This window comes from Hemibagrus wyckioides, linkage group LG28 (assembly GCF_019097595.1).
Source record: "Hemibagrus wyckioides isolate EC202008001 linkage group LG28, SWU_Hwy_1.0, whole genome shotgun sequence".
Classification (NCBI taxonomy): domain Eukaryota; kingdom Metazoa; phylum Chordata; class Actinopteri; order Siluriformes; family Bagridae; genus Hemibagrus; species Hemibagrus wyckioides.
In genome coordinates this window covers 11,734,733-11,755,235 of record NC_080737.1, presented here as the reverse complement: position 1 = coordinate 11,755,235, position 20,503 = coordinate 11,734,733, and the positions used below count along the sequence as shown (strand labels likewise).

Below are 20,503 nucleotides of genomic sequence, written 5' to 3'. Positions count from 1 at the left end.
TCCGAAAAGAAAGTTGCCCCCAAGGTGATACACGAAGACAAAAGCAAGAGCTTTTTCCTCTTAGAGGTAACACTAGCCAATCTCCCCTGAAGCACTCGAAGCATTTCTTAGAAAAAACATGCACAGAGGAAAGGGAGTGTTTTGCGCTCGTCGTGTGTTCATTCAAAGCTTGTCCATACAAAAGTCCATACAATATTTATTAGAAGGTAAACAACACAGAGAAGGATGACGTCTCTCTCTCTCCAATGTACAATATGACAAGAACTAAGTATTGTCTAACTGATTGTTTCCTGTACACATGACAAGACACTCTTTATTCTTGGACCTTGAATGAATATAGTGAGAGAATAATTATACAATATCTCTTTCATATTTTGGATATTCTTGGGTCTGTGCAAGTTGACTCACCTCCCACATTTGAAGCTTTTTATTAAAGGATAACGATTAATGATTGTAAAACATGTTTGTTTGTTTATTATGGTTCATTATATTGTCGATTCACGTACAGCCAAGTTTGGACCTCTTGGCAGAGGCAACCAGGTTTTTACAACTAATTATCAAGAGCGCCTGGGCCACCATCCTTCTCGGTTTTCAGCAACATTGATTTTAGTTGCGAAACATTGATTTTCTGTTTTTGTTCATTTGTTTGTTGACTTGGCTCAAGTATGTTTGGCTCAGCATCTTGTTCAATGCTCTATCTCTGGTCAAACTTGAACCTCCTGGCAAAAGCAGCTAGGTTTTGGACTGAAATATCTTGCTACTTAGCAGAATTCATGATGCCATCAGTGGGTAATATCTTTTCCTTCTGTGAAGTCTGTTTTTTTCACCAAAAAAGAATTAGATTGTAGACTGCACTTTGGTTATTGGTGTTATATGTAAGTGATGTAATGGAGAGCTTGGAATTAACTGTGGAAATTCCCAAACACCCACCAGTCCTCCCAATCAATTTTCCTTTCTGTCCCTGTCTTATTTAATCTCTCCACACACACACACACACACACACACACACACCCACACACGGCTAATCTTTGCTTGAACCAGTGAGATCACAGAAAAGATCTAGAGCAAGACCACAACTCATAGATCAAACACCCTCACAGGCCACCTGAACTCTCGCAGGTCGTTGCACCAGAGGGTCGTGTGTGTGTGTGTGTGTGTGTGTGTAGGTATGGGGGGTGGGGATGGTAGCACTGAGCACAAACAAACAAAAAGGAGATCAGAAACTCAGCTATTAAAAAAGGACCCCGAGGACTCAGAGGACCAGATTTGGACGAAAGCTGCCGGATGAACTGGTTTTGATTTTTACTGCAATGCATTTCTACACACAACTCAGCAGTTTTCTCTACGAATATAAATGTGTACTGTTTGTCTGAAATAAGTAATATATATCTTACTTAAAATAATAATAATAATAATTATTATTATTATTATTATTGTTGTTGTTGTTGTTGTTGTTGTTATTATTATTACTCTTTTTAGCCAGTATTTTAGTATAAAGCCGCACATTTTAAGACTTTTACAGACTCTCCAGACGTTTTAGTCTTCCAAATGTTTATAAATTTTTTATAAATTCTTTATTAAAGCAGAGTATAGCAAGCATCTAAAAATAGATAGGACTTACTTTGATAGCAGTATAACTAGATCTACAATATTCACACATTTACCCCAAATACGCTCAGATATTCCACATTTCCCTGCTTGTAAATGAGTGCCTTTTAAATATTTCAATTGAAATACTTCTTCAGACATTCCCTATAAATGCATGTAGCACGTGCCAACACATACAGTACAGTGGTCTACAGCAAAAAAAAAAAAAAATGGGCCAATGTACCGTTACTGGATTTGCTCTGACACCTAGCGGCAGCTCTGAGTATTGCAGGCGTCGATGCAATCTAGAAGTTTTCTGAGCACATGACAGAAAAAGACATTGAGCTGAATTAAAAACGAACATGCTAACGTGTAGCTACAAGAGGTTTTTTTTTTTTTTTTTTTTTTTTTAAATGGCTGTGCATGTGTTTATTATTTGATTCTGAAAAAAAAAATGCTATCAGTTTTTCCCTCCATTTATTGGTCATGTGTCTTTTCCCACCCAGCAACTAGCTCTCCGCTCTTATACAACTACCAAAAAGGGAGAATGAAGGCCTCCAAACATGGAAACCAGCCAACCATATCGTTTCAAACTGCTGCGTCACATGATAGAGTAACACTCTCACATCCACCAACTCACAGACGCCCATGATTGGCTAGTATCAGTGTGATTGACCAGGAGGAAAGAGCATGCAATCCCTCCCACCAAGAGAGCATTTTCCATTTCATTTTCACTCCAGGACTCTGATGGCTGGCATCGCTGCGATTTGAACTCTTTTCTCTCGTGCCACTCCAAAGCTGTTCAATCTTTTTAAAAAGTGATTCCATCTCATAGGTGTAGGGTCACTGGTATGAGCTCAGATTAGTGTTTGTATGGAGTTTTACATGTTCTTTCAGTCTATGTGGGTTTGCTCTGGGTTATTCCGTTTCCTCCCATCTACTAGAAACATACCATAAGGTAGAAATGGTCTTCAAGTAAATTGTCTTCAGTGTAAATTAGTGTTTTATAATCTGAACATCTCTCTCTCTCACGCCACATGCTACTCCTACATTATCAGTGATTCTGACTCTACAATCTTCTCCCTACAATCCTGATGCCCTTCTTCTGGTCATAGTCTCATCACTTGGAGCTTCACGTGGACAACATGGAGATACATGGGACTGCTGTCGATGGTAACACTTAGAAACCATGGAGACTGCAATTGATGCGAAGACTTCGACACTTAATTCTCCATCAGGAAACTGTTGTAACTTCAGCAAGGCAGACTTGTACATATTACAACTACAATTCATTTCCTGGTTACAACATCGCACTTTTTAATCATATAGTACACAGTTATAGAAGGGAAATTATTTATCACACTATATGGTGTCACCCAGATGAGGATGGCTTCCCTTTTGAGTCCCTTTTGGATGTTTTTATTTCAGTATCTACATTCTATTCTATTCTATTCTATTCTATTCTATTCTATTCTATTCTATATTGTCTACCAATAATATGTGAGCAACATGTATGTACACATTTGTTTTAATTTTTAGAAAATTAAGCTTAAACTTTGTTAAAATTTTAAGGACATTGAGATTTGCTGCAGGAAACAATGTTTTTAAAAGGATGTTCCACATTTTTAAGTATTATTTATACAGTGATAACACAATAATGGTATAACCAGTAAAACCTTTGTTTTGGTATCTTAACCTACTTGTGTTTCTTTTCTGTATATACTGTAATGTTATATAGTTATATGGCTTCACTGGAAGAGGGTGGAGTTGACGTTCAGTACAATTCCAGCTTCGGGGTAAACCCACTTCACATCACATCACTGAGAGTTTACATCACTGAGGCTTCTCATGGTGATAAAACATTTATTTTTCAAACATTGTTAATATCTTTTTCTTAAGCAGATAAATCGCAAAATAATCTGAAACAATTTACAGAGATAATCCTTTGCAGCAAAATAGAACAATCTTCTGAAACACATCCTTGGAATGCATAAGAATCAAAGTAATAATTTAATTCCACAGAACACAACTTGCAGTATACTTGTGTGTATTTGTTTCAAGTAAAGAAGTTACCTGTAAGGAGGGAATTGTGTGTTTTCATGCATGCAGAGGGTGTGGAGAAGAGCTACATGACTACATGAAGGTCAGAAGCCGCGCTTTAATGGCCGTGAGTAACAAGATCGGCTTAAACTGCGGGTCACCGTGTACGAGTATATGGCTTACACACAACAGTTGAACTGAGCTCACGTGGTTATTGAGGACATCATCATCTGTCTGCTAAATCTTTCATTTGTTTGCTAACTTCACTCGCCTCTGCTAAGGCTTCCTTTCTGTGGTTTTATATTTTAATTTTTTTTTATTTGTCACATATACATTACTGCACAGTGAAATTCTTTCTTCGCATATCCCATCCCTGGGGGTTGGGGTCAGAGCGCAGGGACAGCTGTTACAGTGCCCCAGGAGCAGGGTGGGTTGAGGGCCTTGCTCAAGGGCCCAACAGTGGCAGCTCGGCGGTGCTGGGGCTTGATCCCCTTAACCGCTTGAGCTACCACCACCCTAGTTGGGTGTTTTAGTTCAACAGTCTCATTTTTTTTCCCACTTCCCAGACAAAACATTCACAGCAAAGTTGGTTTCAGTTCGTCTTCCCTCTTGTGTAGTTTGTAAACCAGCGCTGTTAGGAATCTACTCACAATGAAATTCCTTTCATTTCAACAATAAATGCAGATGAAACTAGTGAAGCCTTCTAGAATTTTCTGCTCAACTTGTCATCCGTTTCTGCTTTCTCGATTGCCACTTCTAGTAATGTGTATTAACTTAAGCTAAAGATACTAGGGGACAACTTGGCTTGGAAAAAATGAAATAGTTCAAGTTTACAAGTTAGCAAAAAATGATTAACCAAGATTAACAGAGCAGAGATCATCACCATGTAAAGTAATTTAGCAGACGGAATAAAGTTTTCCCCAGACTTTCAGACACCCAATAGCTTCAAGACTTTATATATAAATTTTTCTTTACATGCTTTATTTTCTTAGAGTCTAATAATTTGAAGTCTAGTTTTAAAAAGGTTATGATCTGCTTATAATCCAGGCTTTATATTTGTTTATATACTGACCAGGCCTGAGGTAGCTTAGCGGTTAAGATGACGGACCACTGCTTGAAAGCTCAGGAGTTCAAATCCCATCTCTGCTACTGCTGGACCCTTGAGCGAGACCTTTAATGCTTGAAGGCTCAGGTGTATAAATGTAAACTGCTCTAGATAAGCAGGTCTGCCAAATGCTGAAAATATCAATCTATTTTTTTTGGTCTGGTTTGATAACTGAAGACATGGCATGTTAAAAAAAAAAAAAAAATCCATGAGGAAAACTAGGGGCATGAGTCAGAAGTGGTAAAGTATCATCTCTGAAACATACAAAATATATCAAATTGTCTTATTTATAGCTATAAATGAATCATTAATACAGAGGCATTAAATGGTAAAAGGCAGCATTTTGTCATGCTATTTGTAACTCGACCCTTGAATAACCCTGATATTTTTTATAACATCAAAATTGTTGCTTTCAGATCGGATAAAGCAAACGTATCGACTAACGGGCTAGTCAGCAACGCGGCTGTATAGGAAACAAGTCCAACTACACGACCTCTCTCGCTGCTAGGATGTCGACGGAAAAAATTGCGAATGCAAGTTTCCACCTGTGAAATGTGACTGATTTATGCAGGGAAGTTGACAAGGTGTGTTAAAACAGCAGTAAGAGCCGGGGCTACTCTTCTGCATCTTCGAGTCATCCTCTTTTTCATCATCAAGTGCATGGTTTGACGTACTAGCATTAAGGAGCCATTAGCACTTCCTCAAGCTCGTTTTAAGCTACAGAGATATGTGTATGATGTGTGAATGCTGTCATTTTGGAATAACCATCACTGTATATAATTTGGCATTTTATGTTCATCGAGTGGCATTTTCATCTCTCACACACACACACACACACACACACACACACACACTCAAAAGTCCTTCATTTAAAACACACACAGCTTCACAAGAAGCAATTTCTTTTTAGAAACAAGTATGAACGTAGCCAATTCTTCGCTGTCTTACTGGGAAGAAGTGAACATCATTTTGAAGACATTACATTGTTTAGAAGACAAGAAAGTTAGCCTGAGGCTCACGTCACAACTGAGGGACAGTTAATAACAAAAAGAAAAATGCATGCCTCTGATTATAAGAATTAGTTTGTCTCAAATTATACATGACTATCCATTAAACTGAAACCGTAACTGGTACATCAAACAGATTCATATTAAAAAATAAAGTGATATAGAGAACGTATAGACTTGGCATGTTTGTTCAACCTGATGTTCACACCTAAGCTAGCATAAGACCCCAAAAAACAAAGCTACACAAACGGATCAGTGTGACTTGCGAAGGCTGATGTGTAGAAGCACGAACGAAGGGTGGAGGTTAGAGGGGAACAGTTGCTACAGTTTAATTCTGTTCTCTGCTTTCAAACCACAGAGAAAAGCAAAAAAGAAAACTTTATATGAAGCACCAGAAAAAAATTCTTAGCAGTTATGCTAATGAATAGATAAATAAATGCATGAAATATTGGGTTTGGATGTGCTACTATGTACAGACGTGTACTTGTTTTGTGGACTACTTTCCAAGTTCCTGGCCTAAAGGTAAGGCTTCCTGATTGACCTGTTGCTCGTACAGGGCTTATTAAGCATGTAAATACCATCATATACAGCAGTGGGGTTAAAAAAAAAGTCTGAGTCTGTTACCAAGAACTGCTTTCAGCATTTTAACAGAACTGCAGTTGATATCTTGCAGACAAGACAAAACATTAATATGTGTATATGTATGAACTTATAGACTCAATGCTTGTAAGTATGGTAAAGTATAACATACAAAGAATAGAGACAGACAATTAATAAGAGACGCTGGGTGTGTATATCTATATATGAAGATTTCGTATACACTATACAGCTAAAAGTAGTGGACACCTGACCATCACATCCATATGTGCTGTTAGAATAACCTCCACTCTACTAGGATTTTGGAGCATGGCTGTGGGGATTTGTGTTCGTTCAGCCACAAGACCAGGCGCTGATGTTAGGTGAGAAGGTCTAGCACACAGTCATGCCAAAGGGGTTAAGGTCAGGGCTCTGTGCAGGCCACACAGGTTCTTCCATTGCAACAAAGTCTTCATGGAGCTTGCTTTGTGCACAGGGATATCGCCATGCTGGAGCGGGAATCAGAAGTTTAGGGAGGTAGCACATATGGGTGTGATGATCCACATTCTCTTGGCCATGTAGTGGGGTGAATGAACAGAGTATTTTATGATGCAAACAGATTCAGTATAATTGATGATGAATTAAAAGCAGTGCTTGATGGTCAACTCAGACTTTTTTTTGACTTCTTGGGTTTGGTTCTCAGAATGGTGCCCAGGGTCCATGACACTTACTTTTCTTTTTTTTTCTTTTTTTTTTTTTTTTACAGTGAAGGAAATCCCATCTCTAAAAACTCATTCCAATCAAAGATAATCGATTTATTCAGTTTAGTTAGTTCTTAAAGCTAACTTGTTCGACTGGTCATTTGAATCGAATGGGTTTAGTCCAAACATCGATAAGTCAAAAACAAGTCAGTCTCAGAAATAGAAAGCACCATAGAAAGGCTGCAGTAAATAGCCAAAATATTGTGCGTATTTTTAAATAATGAATCTTATTTGAAGAGTTGGATTAAAACACACTAGAGGCGCGGAATTCATTTTTATAGTTAAAGGGGACCCCGGCTGAAAGTTTGAGACCCCCTGGTTTATTTACCCCTGGTGTATATTTTGCATGCAAAAGTGTCGAACCGCTAAAATAAGCCCTATACCAACTTCATCCTGAGGCGAACTCAGTGTCTGAGATGACGTGTCAGCTGCGGTCCTTCTCCTTTCTGATTGTCATGCTTGAGTTTCGTCTCTTGTGCTTGACGAGATATCTGAAAAGTAGCCTGGAAGCTTGGTGCAAAACGCTGAACATGTCTGCTTTTCCTCACAGTGTGTCTGGTGGCGGCCATGTTCCCTTCGCTGCATCAGTTTTGTACTGTTTAGGAGGGCGGCCATCTTGGAAGCGTCGGTTTTGATGTACTGTCGATGCAGCTGGCGTGAAACTCTTGCCGAGATGAGAAACCCGTGGAAGTCATCAGCTACTCTATGTGGCATGGGGCAGCGTTGAACTAGTTTCACGCTAGTCCATGAGAGTCAAGCGGTAAACATGCCCTGTAATAAGGGCACGACATATATTTATGAGCATTGTTATGGACAGACATTGTTGCTGCAACACACAGAGACGTACAGGATCAGAATGGACTAGTGCAGCAGAGAGATGGCTGTATGGAAGCCTGGGTTTGCTCTGTGTAAGATCTAATGGTGCATGAGCGCCACAGAGTGGAAGAAGAGAGTGAGTGACAGCGTGTTTCTCAGCTGCCTTTGGCAAGAAGAGCTAAAAGGCGGGCTAGTCGAAAGAAGGCAGAGCCTGTCAGTCCTGCAGCAGAGTTTCCCTCCAGTTGAAGCTGTGATTGGGCCCATGAGTCAGGGGCAGGATGGGCGGGTCCACGAGTTGCCACACCCCCGTCTCGCCCATCTCTTCACAGGCACAGAAACCTAAGTAAGGAATCTGCCAAAACGGAGAAAGCTTAAGTAAGATTGCAGATAAATTCGATGCATTTTATACAACTATAAATGAAAAGTGTATTATTTTCTACTATTTATTATCTATAATACTTTTTTGTCGTACTGTTTAATGTTTTCTTCCTGAATCAGTTTGAAATAATCCAATAGAACATTCACAGTCCTCATAAATAAGCAGCATTTGGTTGCCCCAGACACATCTCATGTTTAAACCATGAACACTGATTCGATTAGCAGGCGCTGTCCTTTCCCTTATTTGGTACAAAAGATGGTGCATCGGTGCCTCCTAGTGGTTTAGTTCACAGAACCAGGAAGTCGCATGGCAAAACTGAGGTAAACTGACTTACAGCAGACCTGCTCACCTAATAAATCCTAATAGATGCAAAAGATTCCATGCTTTAAGTTTGATTCCTACAATGAAACTACCACCCTTTTAAGCTTTATTCCACTGGTTTATAGATGTGCTCTCATCTTAAGAAAACATTTCATGAATAAACCCGGTTTAATAAGTCGCAGTTCAGTCTCCGTTATGTACAAAATATATGTGATAAAATTCTTTTTATACCACAGGAGGCAGTGGAGCACTATATGTCTCTGTATCACATCTCAGTGTCGATTAGAAATGAAGCTGCTTGTTCAGTTTATCCCATAAACGTCAGGTGTGCTTTCTTTAGATGAAACATAAAACACAATAATTGATAACAACATTAAGGATCTTTGGGCCAGGATCAGTCTAAAAGGTATTAACATTGACATTAAATGTAACTCTAAGCAGATTAAATGTGTTGTAGAAGAGGTATAAGAGGGATATGCTGGTATTAGGAATTTTATATTAGGAATTTTTATATTAGGAATATTCTCAACTTCACACGTTAATCAGTGAATTAAATGGAAGGGAAAAGAGGCACATAATAGGGACACTCGGATTGTCTTAATATTAGCTATAAGACTACTAATTAATGACCATGTGTGATTTATATGATTTCAAATCCAACAGATTTATCTCCACACTGGTTTCATTCACATAAGAGTTTCAGTTTATGAGACTGTACAAGCAGCATGTCTAGTCTAAACACACACTTTGTTTTGTTAAGATTCTTCGTGAAGATGCACAAACATGAGAAATGATGCACATTTGTTTCGAATAAAAAATAACAAGAAATGAGCAACATTTGGTAACAGACCTTTCGGACCACTTGCACAAAGTCTTTGGCGTTCTGTGGGCTGAGGCCCTGCATCTGGCGTGTACAGGCCTCTAAAGACGACGCGTGGGCCACTATCAGCACTGTGTTTCCTGTTCACAAAACCACATGGAAAACATAAATCTGGAAGCACACCCACTTAAGCAGTTCAAAGCTGGTCATTAGAGAATATACTTTACACACTTCTGTAACTTTAGCTTTTATACATTTGTCTGTAATACAATATGAAATATTTCCTGAGAAAGAGAATATCAGTATGACTCTAGATTTTTTGATTGCATCTCGTGAGAATATTGAATTAATTGTCCGTACACAAGACGGAAAAGCGCAGCAGCGCTCCTTACCCAGGGCTTTACACTCAGCTAAGATTTCCCGTGTCACTTGGAAACTGCGAGTGATGTACGTGTCGTACGACTCGGACACAGTCAGCTTGTTGATGGGAATATGAGGTCTAGGCATAAAAGATGGCAAAGTTTTCAACCAGACATCAGAAAAATACTGCTTTATCACAACCATCCTCCACTACTGAGTCATCCAGCCAGAGCACGGATCTAGATCAGCATTACCCGGGCTTAAAGCTGGACAGTCATTAACTCTAGACCACATTAAATATTTAGAGATTTGAGTCTAGCTTGTTTTAGGTTTTAAACTGATATCATGACCTACTACATTTTTGATCTTCTTTGCGCTGTATATACTACACACCACAAAGATTCATACTTAAAACTGGATTTTATTTCATGTCAAATGCATGTGGGTTTTTTGTTTTTTTTTTTGCTATCATGGCCCATTTTTCCAGAGTGTATGATGAGGAATGAATATGTGATTAAGTGAATATGAACCTGTAGGTTGTGTCCACACTAAAGTTAGCAGCTGCCAGGTCAGTGGGCGGAATCCAGGCGGGTAAGGACGAACCCGAAACCCATTTGGTCCACTCAAAGAGTCCAGGTTCGACTCGTATTTTAGTCTTCCCATCCTGCTGAAGCCCTGAGAGAAATAATAGGAGAGAGAGAGAGAGAGAGAGAGAGAGAGAGAGAGCGGAATGAGTGAGTGAGTGGCATGTAAGAACCTTTTAAAAGCAAAAGAGGGGAAATAGTAACAGAGGAAACGGCCAAAGTGCTTCGTCATTGTGAGTGAAGGTCAGAGGGCTAAATGGAGTGACGGCAAGTGAAAGAGATAATGGCAAGTGTACCTCGGAGGATATTATGGGCTGTCTGAACACATCGCAGGGAGGGTGAGCAGTACACAAAGTCAATCACTGTGTGACTCTCAAACAGGGCTTCTCCTATAAAGAACAAAAACACACACATACACACAGTTTTTTCAACAGCATGTATTTAATATCCATCTTTTGTCAACATCATAGTTTTAGTCATATTTTCATTACTGTTAATTACAGTTCTAGCTTTCCTTGGATGAAAGGCTGCAGTAATTTTAGTCACTAAACTGCATGTATTATTACATGTCTTACATTTTTCAGAGCAGGCATTCATTTCCATCTTTAATTCCACCTCCATATCACTTTACAAATGCATTTTTCCCCCCCATCAATGGTTTCCTGATGTGCACTGTGCCTTCGGGGGCTTATTTATTAACATTACTCTACTGAGTTCACAACACTGCAAAATCTTAATAACTGTAATTAATCGCTCCCACTTGAGTGATCTCGGTGGGGTGTATTTTAACACAAAAATAATGTCGCTGCAACTCAAAGGTTGGCAGTGATACCAAGATTGAAATACGGCAGCTGCAACCACAAAGCTTTAACGTTAGATCGGAGAAAGGTGGTGGTATTGGTTACATCCATCAGTGCACAAGCAAACCACAGTGTCACCTGGCACACAATGATGATATTACTACTACATTATATATTTTCCTACAAAGATCGTCTACTGCATGCTAATTACATTTACTCAAGAGTGTTCTACAACTGACAGGAAATTGTGTGCATTGTATGCTTTCAGGCTGATACGGATACGGTTTCTGTATGGTACTGACCTACTAATCGAGCCTGTGTGGATCCAAACACAGTGATAGGACAGTCCTTATCATACTCCCTGTACCCTCCACTCCGCACTGGAAGACTACTCGGCATATTGAGGTTGGATCGGATATAACGACCTGCAACACATTTGCACAGGACACAAGTCATTATTATTAACAACAATAACCAGAAACGAGTCCAATTGTCTTTTAAGATGAGCTTTGTTAAGGAGATCAGTAATTAAGACATTAATATCTCTACTAGTTCTCCTATCCTTGTTAATGCTGGTTATACACACATCAGCCATCACATAAAAAAAATAATATTGTACATTTGTACTGCCAAAACAGCTCTAACCCATCAAGGCATGGACTCCACAAGACTTTTGAAGGTGTGCTGTGGCATTTGACACCAAGATGTTAGCAGCAGATCCTTTCAATCCTGCAAGTTGTGAGATGGAGCCTCCATGGATCAGCCTTGTTTGTCCAGAACATCCCACAGATGCTTGATCAGACTGAGAACTTTAAGGCCAAGTTAACACAATGATTTATTTGATATGTTCCTCAAACCATTCCTGAACAATGCTTGCAGTGTGTCAGGGTTCATAATCCTGCTGAAAGAGGCCACTGCTATTAGGGAATACCGCTGCCTTGAGGGGTTGTACTTGGTCTGCAGCAGTGTTTAGGCAGGTTGTACATGTCAAAGTAAGGGTCACGACCCAAGATTTCCCAGCAGAACACTTCCCCAGAAAAGCATGACACATACACCCAGCTGTCCCACATTTAAAAGAAAATGTGATTCTTCAGACCAGTTCTGATGCTCGTGTTCCGATTGCAGGTGCTTTCCGCAGCGGTCAGGAGTCAACATGGGCACTCTGACTGGTCTACGCTAAGCAGCCCCATACACAGCATGCTGCTATGCACTGTGTGTTCTGATGCCTTTTTACCTCCTACCATAGCCATAGACTGAAATATTGTATATAAAGACAAGTAAACAGATCCATAGTGCTAAGACCAGAGAACTGGAGAAATGCACAGTGGGATATGCACAGGAAATGGTGACAGAGATATACAAGTGAAAAACAAAGCAAGGGCAACTGTCAGCAGTGGACAAGCTCATCTGCAACATGATTACATGTAAACATCCCCTGACCCATGAACTCTGACCTTTGGCATCGAAGCACTGGGTAATCCAGTGTTTTCCAAACACCACATCCATCCTCTCACCATGGCGACACACAAACAGTGTTCTTTTGGGCAGTCGAGACTGACTATTGGTCCGCAGCATCTAAGAACAAAGACGGAAGGAGTCACATTGGCTGTATAATGAGAAGTCCTTCACTTACAGTATTGTATAACAGACACTATTTTTTTAAGGTTTTGATTCTAATTTTCTGACTTTTCCGTCATCTAGTTGATATCTAATTAATTTGATTAAAGACAATGAATTATTCTAATTAATTTGTGTAAAGCAAAGAAACATTTTAAAAAGAATGAAATGCTTTAAATGATTTGCTCAGTCTTTAAATCCTCAGACAGAAACTTCTCACAACGTTAATAAGCTAGTTATCTAAGTGAAAAATTCATGGAGTTCCTCAGTATGCATATATAAAAACCCTAGATATATAACCCATTTAAATATCTTCATGCACACTACGGGTGAATCGTGTGTTTCCTACCTGCATCGGATGACAAACAACACTCAGAGGATGTTGTTCCATTAAGCTGTGGTCATCTAGGAGACGTCCGTCCAGCTGTCCATCAAAAAAAGGCCCGCCTACTGCACCACTGCTTACAGTTGGCGAGGTGCAGTTGAGGAAGGAATGGGACCTGTCAAAAAAAAAAAAAAAATCAGGAACTAATTAGATGCAAGCACTCGGTACCTGTTCTATTTCTGCCAGTAACTGCTTAAAACAACTCACCCATGAAGGACCCATGTGTCGCACTCGTCTGCTCGGTTGACATAGTTCTCCGGCAGCAGGCCAGAAAGCCCCGTGCCCATTGATGTGCCATAAACCCATCCTTCACTGGCACTACCCTGCTCCACTGGAGACATGAAGATGAAGTCTCCTGGCACCAGTTCTAGCTCATCCTCATTCTGCGGAGTGTATGGATACATCACCCGCAACGTCTGTACGGCAAAAAAACACACAGGTCATATAAGGGGAACATTATGTGTAGAAGATACTACTTTTATCAGGGTGGGAAAGTCAGCAGCCCTGGCACACAGGAGTAGCAGATGTCATGTCTGGGAACGTCTAATTGTTTTTTATTTACAGCTGAGTAGCAGACAAGTAGGATAAACAATCAGAAAAAGAAAAATAACATACTCCTTTATTGACTTCTGCAAAACAAAAGCTTTCATTTGATGCAGACTATGTTTACACATAACATGATGTGTTTTAATTAGTAGCCGGACTCAATAGCTTTTATGTGCAACTCAAGGACAAAACACCAAACCCCATAGACAAAACACTGGTCAATGACTGGCTGACTTGTGCTACATAATCATATACTCATAACTACTATTTATCCTAATCTGTTACATTTCCTGCAACTGAAACATGGTCCTGGGCTGCACATTGGCGCTTTCGCTGCCCAGTGATACTGTTCTGAATCTAGCATATATGACTATGCAGATTACTTAAAAATGAATAGCTCAGTTCGCATACACTTTTCATTTTGAGCTTCTCTACTTTTGAGGTTGGGCATAAACATTGCTGAATAGGAAAAATCTCCAGCATGGGATCAAAAGAGAGAAAAGCTCAGAGCATTATGTGTAATCTGCTCATAAAAACTCAAGGTAGTCAAGTAAAAGCTCAAGTAAATATTCAACAGTGAAGTGAGAACTCATTTCATTAATATCCTCAAGATAATCACACCTGTAACCATCCATTCATTCATTTATTTATTTTCTGTACAGGGAACCACTAAGAAACTCTGGTTATAAGGCAGGGGACACCATGGAAGGGGTATCCATCACAGGGTATACACATACACACCCATTCACACACTATGACCAATTTAGAGAAGCCATTCTCTATATAATATAATGCATGGCTTTGGACCAGGGAGTACCTGAGGATATCCCAGAAGCACAGGGAGAATATGCAAGCTGAGAGGTGAAACCCAGAGGTGAAAAGTAAGCGTGGTAACCACTAAGCCTAATGCCCACATTTTCCTAACCATTCAACAAGATATTATAGATCATATTAATGATGCAGTGTTTATCAGCTTTACTCCATTAACAGGTTTATTGAACAGTTTAACTCCTTACAAGCTACTCGATTGAAAATGTCACAGCATTTCACCTTGTAACTGATGCAGTAATGGAGTTAAACAAATAACTTCACTGTAGTGTTACACTACAAAACTCTCACTGATTCCAAGTGATGATAATACAAGAGCTGAGTGATCCGATTGTATTGAGGATCTCTGTAATAATGATGTTCGCTGATGTATTTTGTGCGACTTCACGGCAGCTGGAAAACGTAATGCACTTATTAGTTTAGTATACATCAGACTTACAGAATTTTCTTTTATTAGCTAACAGCTTTCCCCTTATTATAGTATAGATCTAGTTTGAATACCGGTATTGGCTGCTTCTGAGGTTATGCTTCAGAACCACAGCATGGTCTCATCTGGAGATATCACAGACACACTGAGACATCAAAGTGCTATAAATGTATGGTGCAGGCTGCCAAAAGATGTGAGACAGATCTGATTGAAATGAAACACTGACCGGAAAGGCTAACCACTTCGGTCTATCCTGGCTGATCTATAGATAGAACTGAGCAAAGAGGGGAACGGATAACACACTAAAAGCACCTTTCGTGATAGCAGATAAAGAATCTAATAAATGCTTCAGGTCTGGGAAGAGATAGATTTATACCTCGTGATTAGCGAATCGGATGTCTCGTGAGAACAGGACAGCGAGCCAATCGCAACCCAGTGACACGTCCACTCCTCTAGCCAGCTTTTCCAATGAGCTTAGGTGATTGGTTGGGAAATGGTAGGCCAGAGTTACATGAAGCTGCTTTTTATGTGGCTCCACATGGACGTCTGTGTGGTGAAGAGAAGGAAAAAGAACGTCATAAAAAACACTTCCATGTGTAATTGGGACACTGTTGGGTCATTATGTTTCCTGTGTAAAACTTTATATTCTTTATGTATATCTACCACTCCGTGATGCTGAGGATGGCTCCACACGGATAGCCTAATGATTCATGAGATTACTTAGAAACCAGGAAGTTGGCTTCAGACTGCAAAGAGATTTGCTATCATTGCTTACAATTACAGTTACTGTGATAGCTTTAGGACTACATTTTCCACAGAGTGGTCCATCAGTGAAGAGTTGTTAATAAGTTCTGCTAAATAGACTTAATGTTAAAACTAGAATGAATGGTTTCCTTTCGAGTCTGGCTCCTTTCAACGTCTCTTCCTCATATTGTCTCGGAGGTATTACTCAACACCGGCGCCTCTGGCTTGCCCATTAGGTTCAAAATGATAAATTTACACATTTTTATCCTGAGTTTATGTATTTCTCTAAAGCTGCTTTGTGGAAAATGTCCATTTTTAAAATAGCTATACAAATAAAAATTGAATTAAACCTATTCAAATATGTGTATCATTGTATATTTATTGATATAACAATTTACAAGACAGGTTTAGAGAAATTTGTTTGTGGGTAGTGAAGTATAATAAATCACAGGAATAAATCCCAATGCAAAGCAGAGTTACTGTTACCGCTTCAAAAGTTGATTATGTTCCAGTAACAGGAAACAGGTGTTAGCCCTCTTGTACCACAACAGTTTGCCAGTGATTAACATCTTTAAGTCCGTCCTCTTTAAAAGCTTCTAGTTACATTTAATGTTGTAAAATGAGACAGGTTGTAGCCACTCTGAACAATCAATTCCTCGCTATAGCCTCTCTTTCTCCTGACGTTAATAAGACAAACAAAACCCAGGATTCTAGGATTTTCATTTAAGAAAATGAAGCCCCCAATGAGGGTATAATAAATAAATAAAAAAATAAAATAAAATAGGTAAGGTTTGACTAACAGGGTAGGATGGTAAACCTATTGCAGAATTCCACTGTATTGCATAGATGTGTATAACATTTGAGTACTGAACAAGCCAAATACGAGTATTCCTGATCTCTCTCACACACACACACACACACACACACACACGTCCGAAGGAGGAGCCGAATTCTACTGCCATTTTCATATGAAATTTTAAGGGGACTGAGGTGATCACCAATTTGTGTACAGTTCGGAGAGCTTTTGGAGAGTATGGAGAATTTTTAGGAGGGCTGAGTAGAAATGTTAGGGGGGCTAAAGTCCCCCTAAAAATGGCCTAGCGATGCCCACGATAAATGGTATAGAAACCTATTCTTATATAAAGCTTCCTTACATCAACTCTTGTACATTTTTCTTTGTTAAATTCAGTTTAAAATATTTATAAATGCTGTCATATGCTGTCCATGGAGGTTATATCTTTTATAATATTTTAAAGATAATGGTATTTGTCAGTAATAATGGGACTCTTATGTTTAGCCTGATCTCATTCCAAACATGATTATCCACCACACACACCACATGTTCGGAGTCTTCAGTCAGTTTTAATATCAGCACAATATTATATTACAAGTATAATATATAATTATAATATAATACAAGCCCTGGCAAAAAGTATGGAATCACCACTCTTGGAAGATGTTCATTCAATTGTTTAATTGTGTAGAAACAAAAAACAAATCACAGACATGCCACAAAACTATTTTCATTTAACATTCCAACCCTCTGGCTTTATGAAACACCTATAAAAATGAAAAAGAAAGAAAATTGTAGTCAATTGCAACTGTTTTTACAGATCAAACCGAGGAAAAAAATATGGAAATCACTCAATTCTGAGGGAAATATTATGGAATCATCAAACAAAAACACCACTAGTACTTTGTTGCACCACCTCTGGCTTTTATAACAGCTTGAATTCTCTGAGGCGTGGATTTAACTATCGACAAACAGTATTCTTTATCAATCCGGCTCCAACTTTCTCTTATTGCAGTTGCCAGATCAGCTTTGCAGGTTGGAGCCTTGTCATGGACCATTTTCTTTAAATTTCCACTATTTGCAGGCCATGCCATTGACATTATATGTCTTTCTTGAAGGAAAGTTTTCACAGTTTTTGCCCTATGGCACGATGCATTATCATCCTGAAAAATGATGTCATCATCACCAAACATCCTTTCAGCTGATGGAATAAGAAAAGTGTCCAAAATCTCAATATAAACTTGTGCATTTATTGAGGATGTAATGACCGTCATCTCTCCCATACCTTTACCTGACATACAACCCCATATCATTAATGACTGTGGAAATTTGCATGTTTTCTTCAGGCAGAACAGCACCAAACAAAAGTTCCAGCATCATCACCCTGCCCAATGCAGATTCATGATTCATCACTGAATATCACTTTCATCCAGTCATCCACAGTCCATGATTGTTTTTCTTTAGCCCACTGAAACCTTGTTTTTTTTCTGTTTAGATGTTAATGATGGTTTTCGTTTGGCTTTTCTGTATGAAAATCCCATTTCTTTTAGGCGATTTCTTACAGTTCGGTCACAGACATTGACTCCACTTTCTGCCCATTTGTTCCTCATTTGTTTTGTTGTGCATTTTCTGTTTTCAAGGCATATTGCTTTAAGTTTTCTATCTTGACACTTTGATGTCTTCCTTGGTCTACCAGTACGCTTCCCTTTTACAACCTTCCCATTTAATTTGTACTTGGTCCAGATTTTAGACACAGCTGACTGGGAACAACCAACATCTTCTGCAACATTCCGTGAAGATTTACCTTCTTCAAGAAGTTTCATAATCCTCCTTCTTTGTTTCAACTGAAATCTCTCGGGTTAGAGCCATTATTTATGTCAATCAGCTTGGTTCAACAGCTCACTAAGGTGCTAAGCACTCTTTTTTAACTGCAGACTAATCAGCAGATGTAATCGGATACAGAACTGCCAAGTACATGGTGATTCCATAAAACTTTCCTCAGAATTGAGTGATTCCATATTTTTTTCCTCGGTTTGATCTGTAAAAACAGTTGCAATTGACTACAAGTTTCTTTCTTTTTTATTTTTGTAAGTGTTTCATAAACCCAGAAGGTTGGAATGTGTTGTGGCATGTCTGTGATTGTTTTTTCTTTTTCTACACAAACAATTGAATGAACATCTTCCAAGAGTGGTGATTCCATACTTTTTGCCAGGGGTTGTAGAAGTCATTAAACATTTTCGAGATTCAATGATCTGGACTACTTCAAATCATTTAACTATCAATGATGTACAACAAAACTGACATTGTCACAGTTCAATACACTCACCTGCTTTGGCCGTAGCCTCAGAGGCAAAATCAGCCGCGAAGCCCTTGAGCACTTCAGCTACTTTCTCCTCAACAAAGAGGCCAATGAAGTTAGAGGAGATGTAGAGCTCCAGTGGGAGGGGGGAAGGGAAACGGCCTCGCCACTGTCCCACGACAGTCTGCAATGCCTCACACAGTGCCTCGGCCTTAGCGTCTGTACACTGGACAAACCAACATAAAAATGTGTATAACAAACACACAGAAACCCCACAAACAGAATATATGACGGAAAGCTAACCATTAATTGAAGTATAGAAGTATAGTATTACTGTCCCAGTGAAAGACACACCCACAACTCAGTTATCACTTCATTAAAAATCTCCTGGTACTTTATGCCCTGTACAATGAATAACAGCGAATTTAGCATTGGTCACCTCATATTTTGTGAAATAGGAAATCCTGGACAACTGCTTATGAAATGTCCCGGTAAACTTTCTTTCATTTCATTGTCTGTACCGCTTATCCGATCTATCCTCAGGTCATCGGACATCAAGGCAGGATGCACCCTGAACACACCCTGGACGGAGTGCCAACCCATCACAGGGCACACATACTCACGCAATCACATACTACGGGCGATTTAGAGACTCCAGTCAGCCTAGAAGCATGTCTTTGGACTGTGGGAGGAAACCCACCAAGCACGGGGAGAACCCCGGTAAACTTATAAAGCAAAATCAATTGCAATATCTTTAACCTGCATCTTGCTCATGAATTTTTTAAATCATAGAAGCAGAGTTTAATTAATAATATTTTTGAGAAGGATTTCACTTTTCTCAATAAAGTCTACTTCAATTTACCATTTTTCATTTTCATAATTCTGGAACTGAATGTATTGATAGCACTGGTACCAGCACTGTGTACAAATCTTCACTGGTTCACTAGCATTTAATTAAATATTATTTAGAGTCCCATTAGAATCTGAGAACTGCTTAAATAAAATGATTTAGATTTATGCTGAAAGACTTTTTACTTGATTCATTGCCATTCTGTATCTTTATATATACATTATTCCTGTAGCACATTTATTACTTAAAAGAACATTTAAGTTATTTAACTAATTTTATCTTAAAAAAAAAAAAAAAAACAATTGCAAGACCGTGTAGATGTAATATACAATATAAGGCTAAGGCTGGCTACACACTAGAAAATTTTATTCTTGATTTGGGGCCCAATTTGCCCCTCCAGTGATTGCAGCAGAGATAATTCGCAAGTGTGTGGTGTCAAGATCATTATTTTACTGCTCCAGATTGAGTCAGAGTCTGTCCCCGTTACTACAAACCACAGTCTCCCGGTTTGGTCAAATCATCTAGTGTGTGATTATAATGTTAAAAGTGTTGAAACTGTTCTCATGCCACATTTTTAAAATTGGTTAAGATGTGAAAATCATGTTGTGTGTAGCCAGCCTAAAAGTATATGGACACCTTTACCATCACATCCACACTCCACCATCCACCAGCCTTCCCTAAACAGCTGCCACAAATTTTCTAGAATGTCTTTGAATTACTTCCCCTTCACTGGAACTAAGAAGACCAAACCTGCTCCAGCATGACAATGCCCCTGTGCACACAGAAAAGTCTATAAAGACATGCTGTTCCAAGGTTGGACTGGAAGAAGTCGAGTGTCCTGCACAGAGCCCTGACCTC

The 20,503-nt window shown here is 39.1% G+C and overlaps 1 protein-coding gene across 1 annotated transcript in view; it reads right to left on the bottom strand.

Annotated features, from left to right (window-relative positions):
- Positions 1-7,046: 7,046 nt before the first annotated feature.
- ubash3ba (ubiquitin associated and SH3 domain containing Ba) overlaps positions 7,047-20,503 on the bottom strand; it is a 47,665-nt gene continuing 34,208 nt past the window's right edge. Inside the window, exons 4-14 of the mRNA XM_058382739.1 lie at positions 18,823-19,021; positions 15,336-15,505; positions 13,366-13,574; positions 13,123-13,273; positions 12,611-12,731; positions 11,459-11,581; positions 10,653-10,745; positions 10,303-10,447; positions 9,805-9,911; positions 9,443-9,552; positions 7,047-8,244 (exon numbers count right to left, since the gene is read on the bottom strand). Of these exons, the coding sequence (XP_058238722.1) occupies positions 8,107-8,244; positions 9,443-9,552; positions 9,805-9,911; positions 10,303-10,447; positions 10,653-10,745; positions 11,459-11,581; positions 12,611-12,731; positions 13,123-13,273; positions 13,366-13,574; positions 15,336-15,505; positions 18,823-19,021 (1,566 nt within the window). The 3' untranslated portion in view covers positions 7,047-8,106. The remainder of the gene's footprint in view (positions 8,245-9,442; positions 9,553-9,804; positions 9,912-10,302; positions 10,448-10,652; positions 10,746-11,458; positions 11,582-12,610; positions 12,732-13,122; positions 13,274-13,365; positions 13,575-15,335; positions 15,506-18,822; positions 19,022-20,503) is intronic.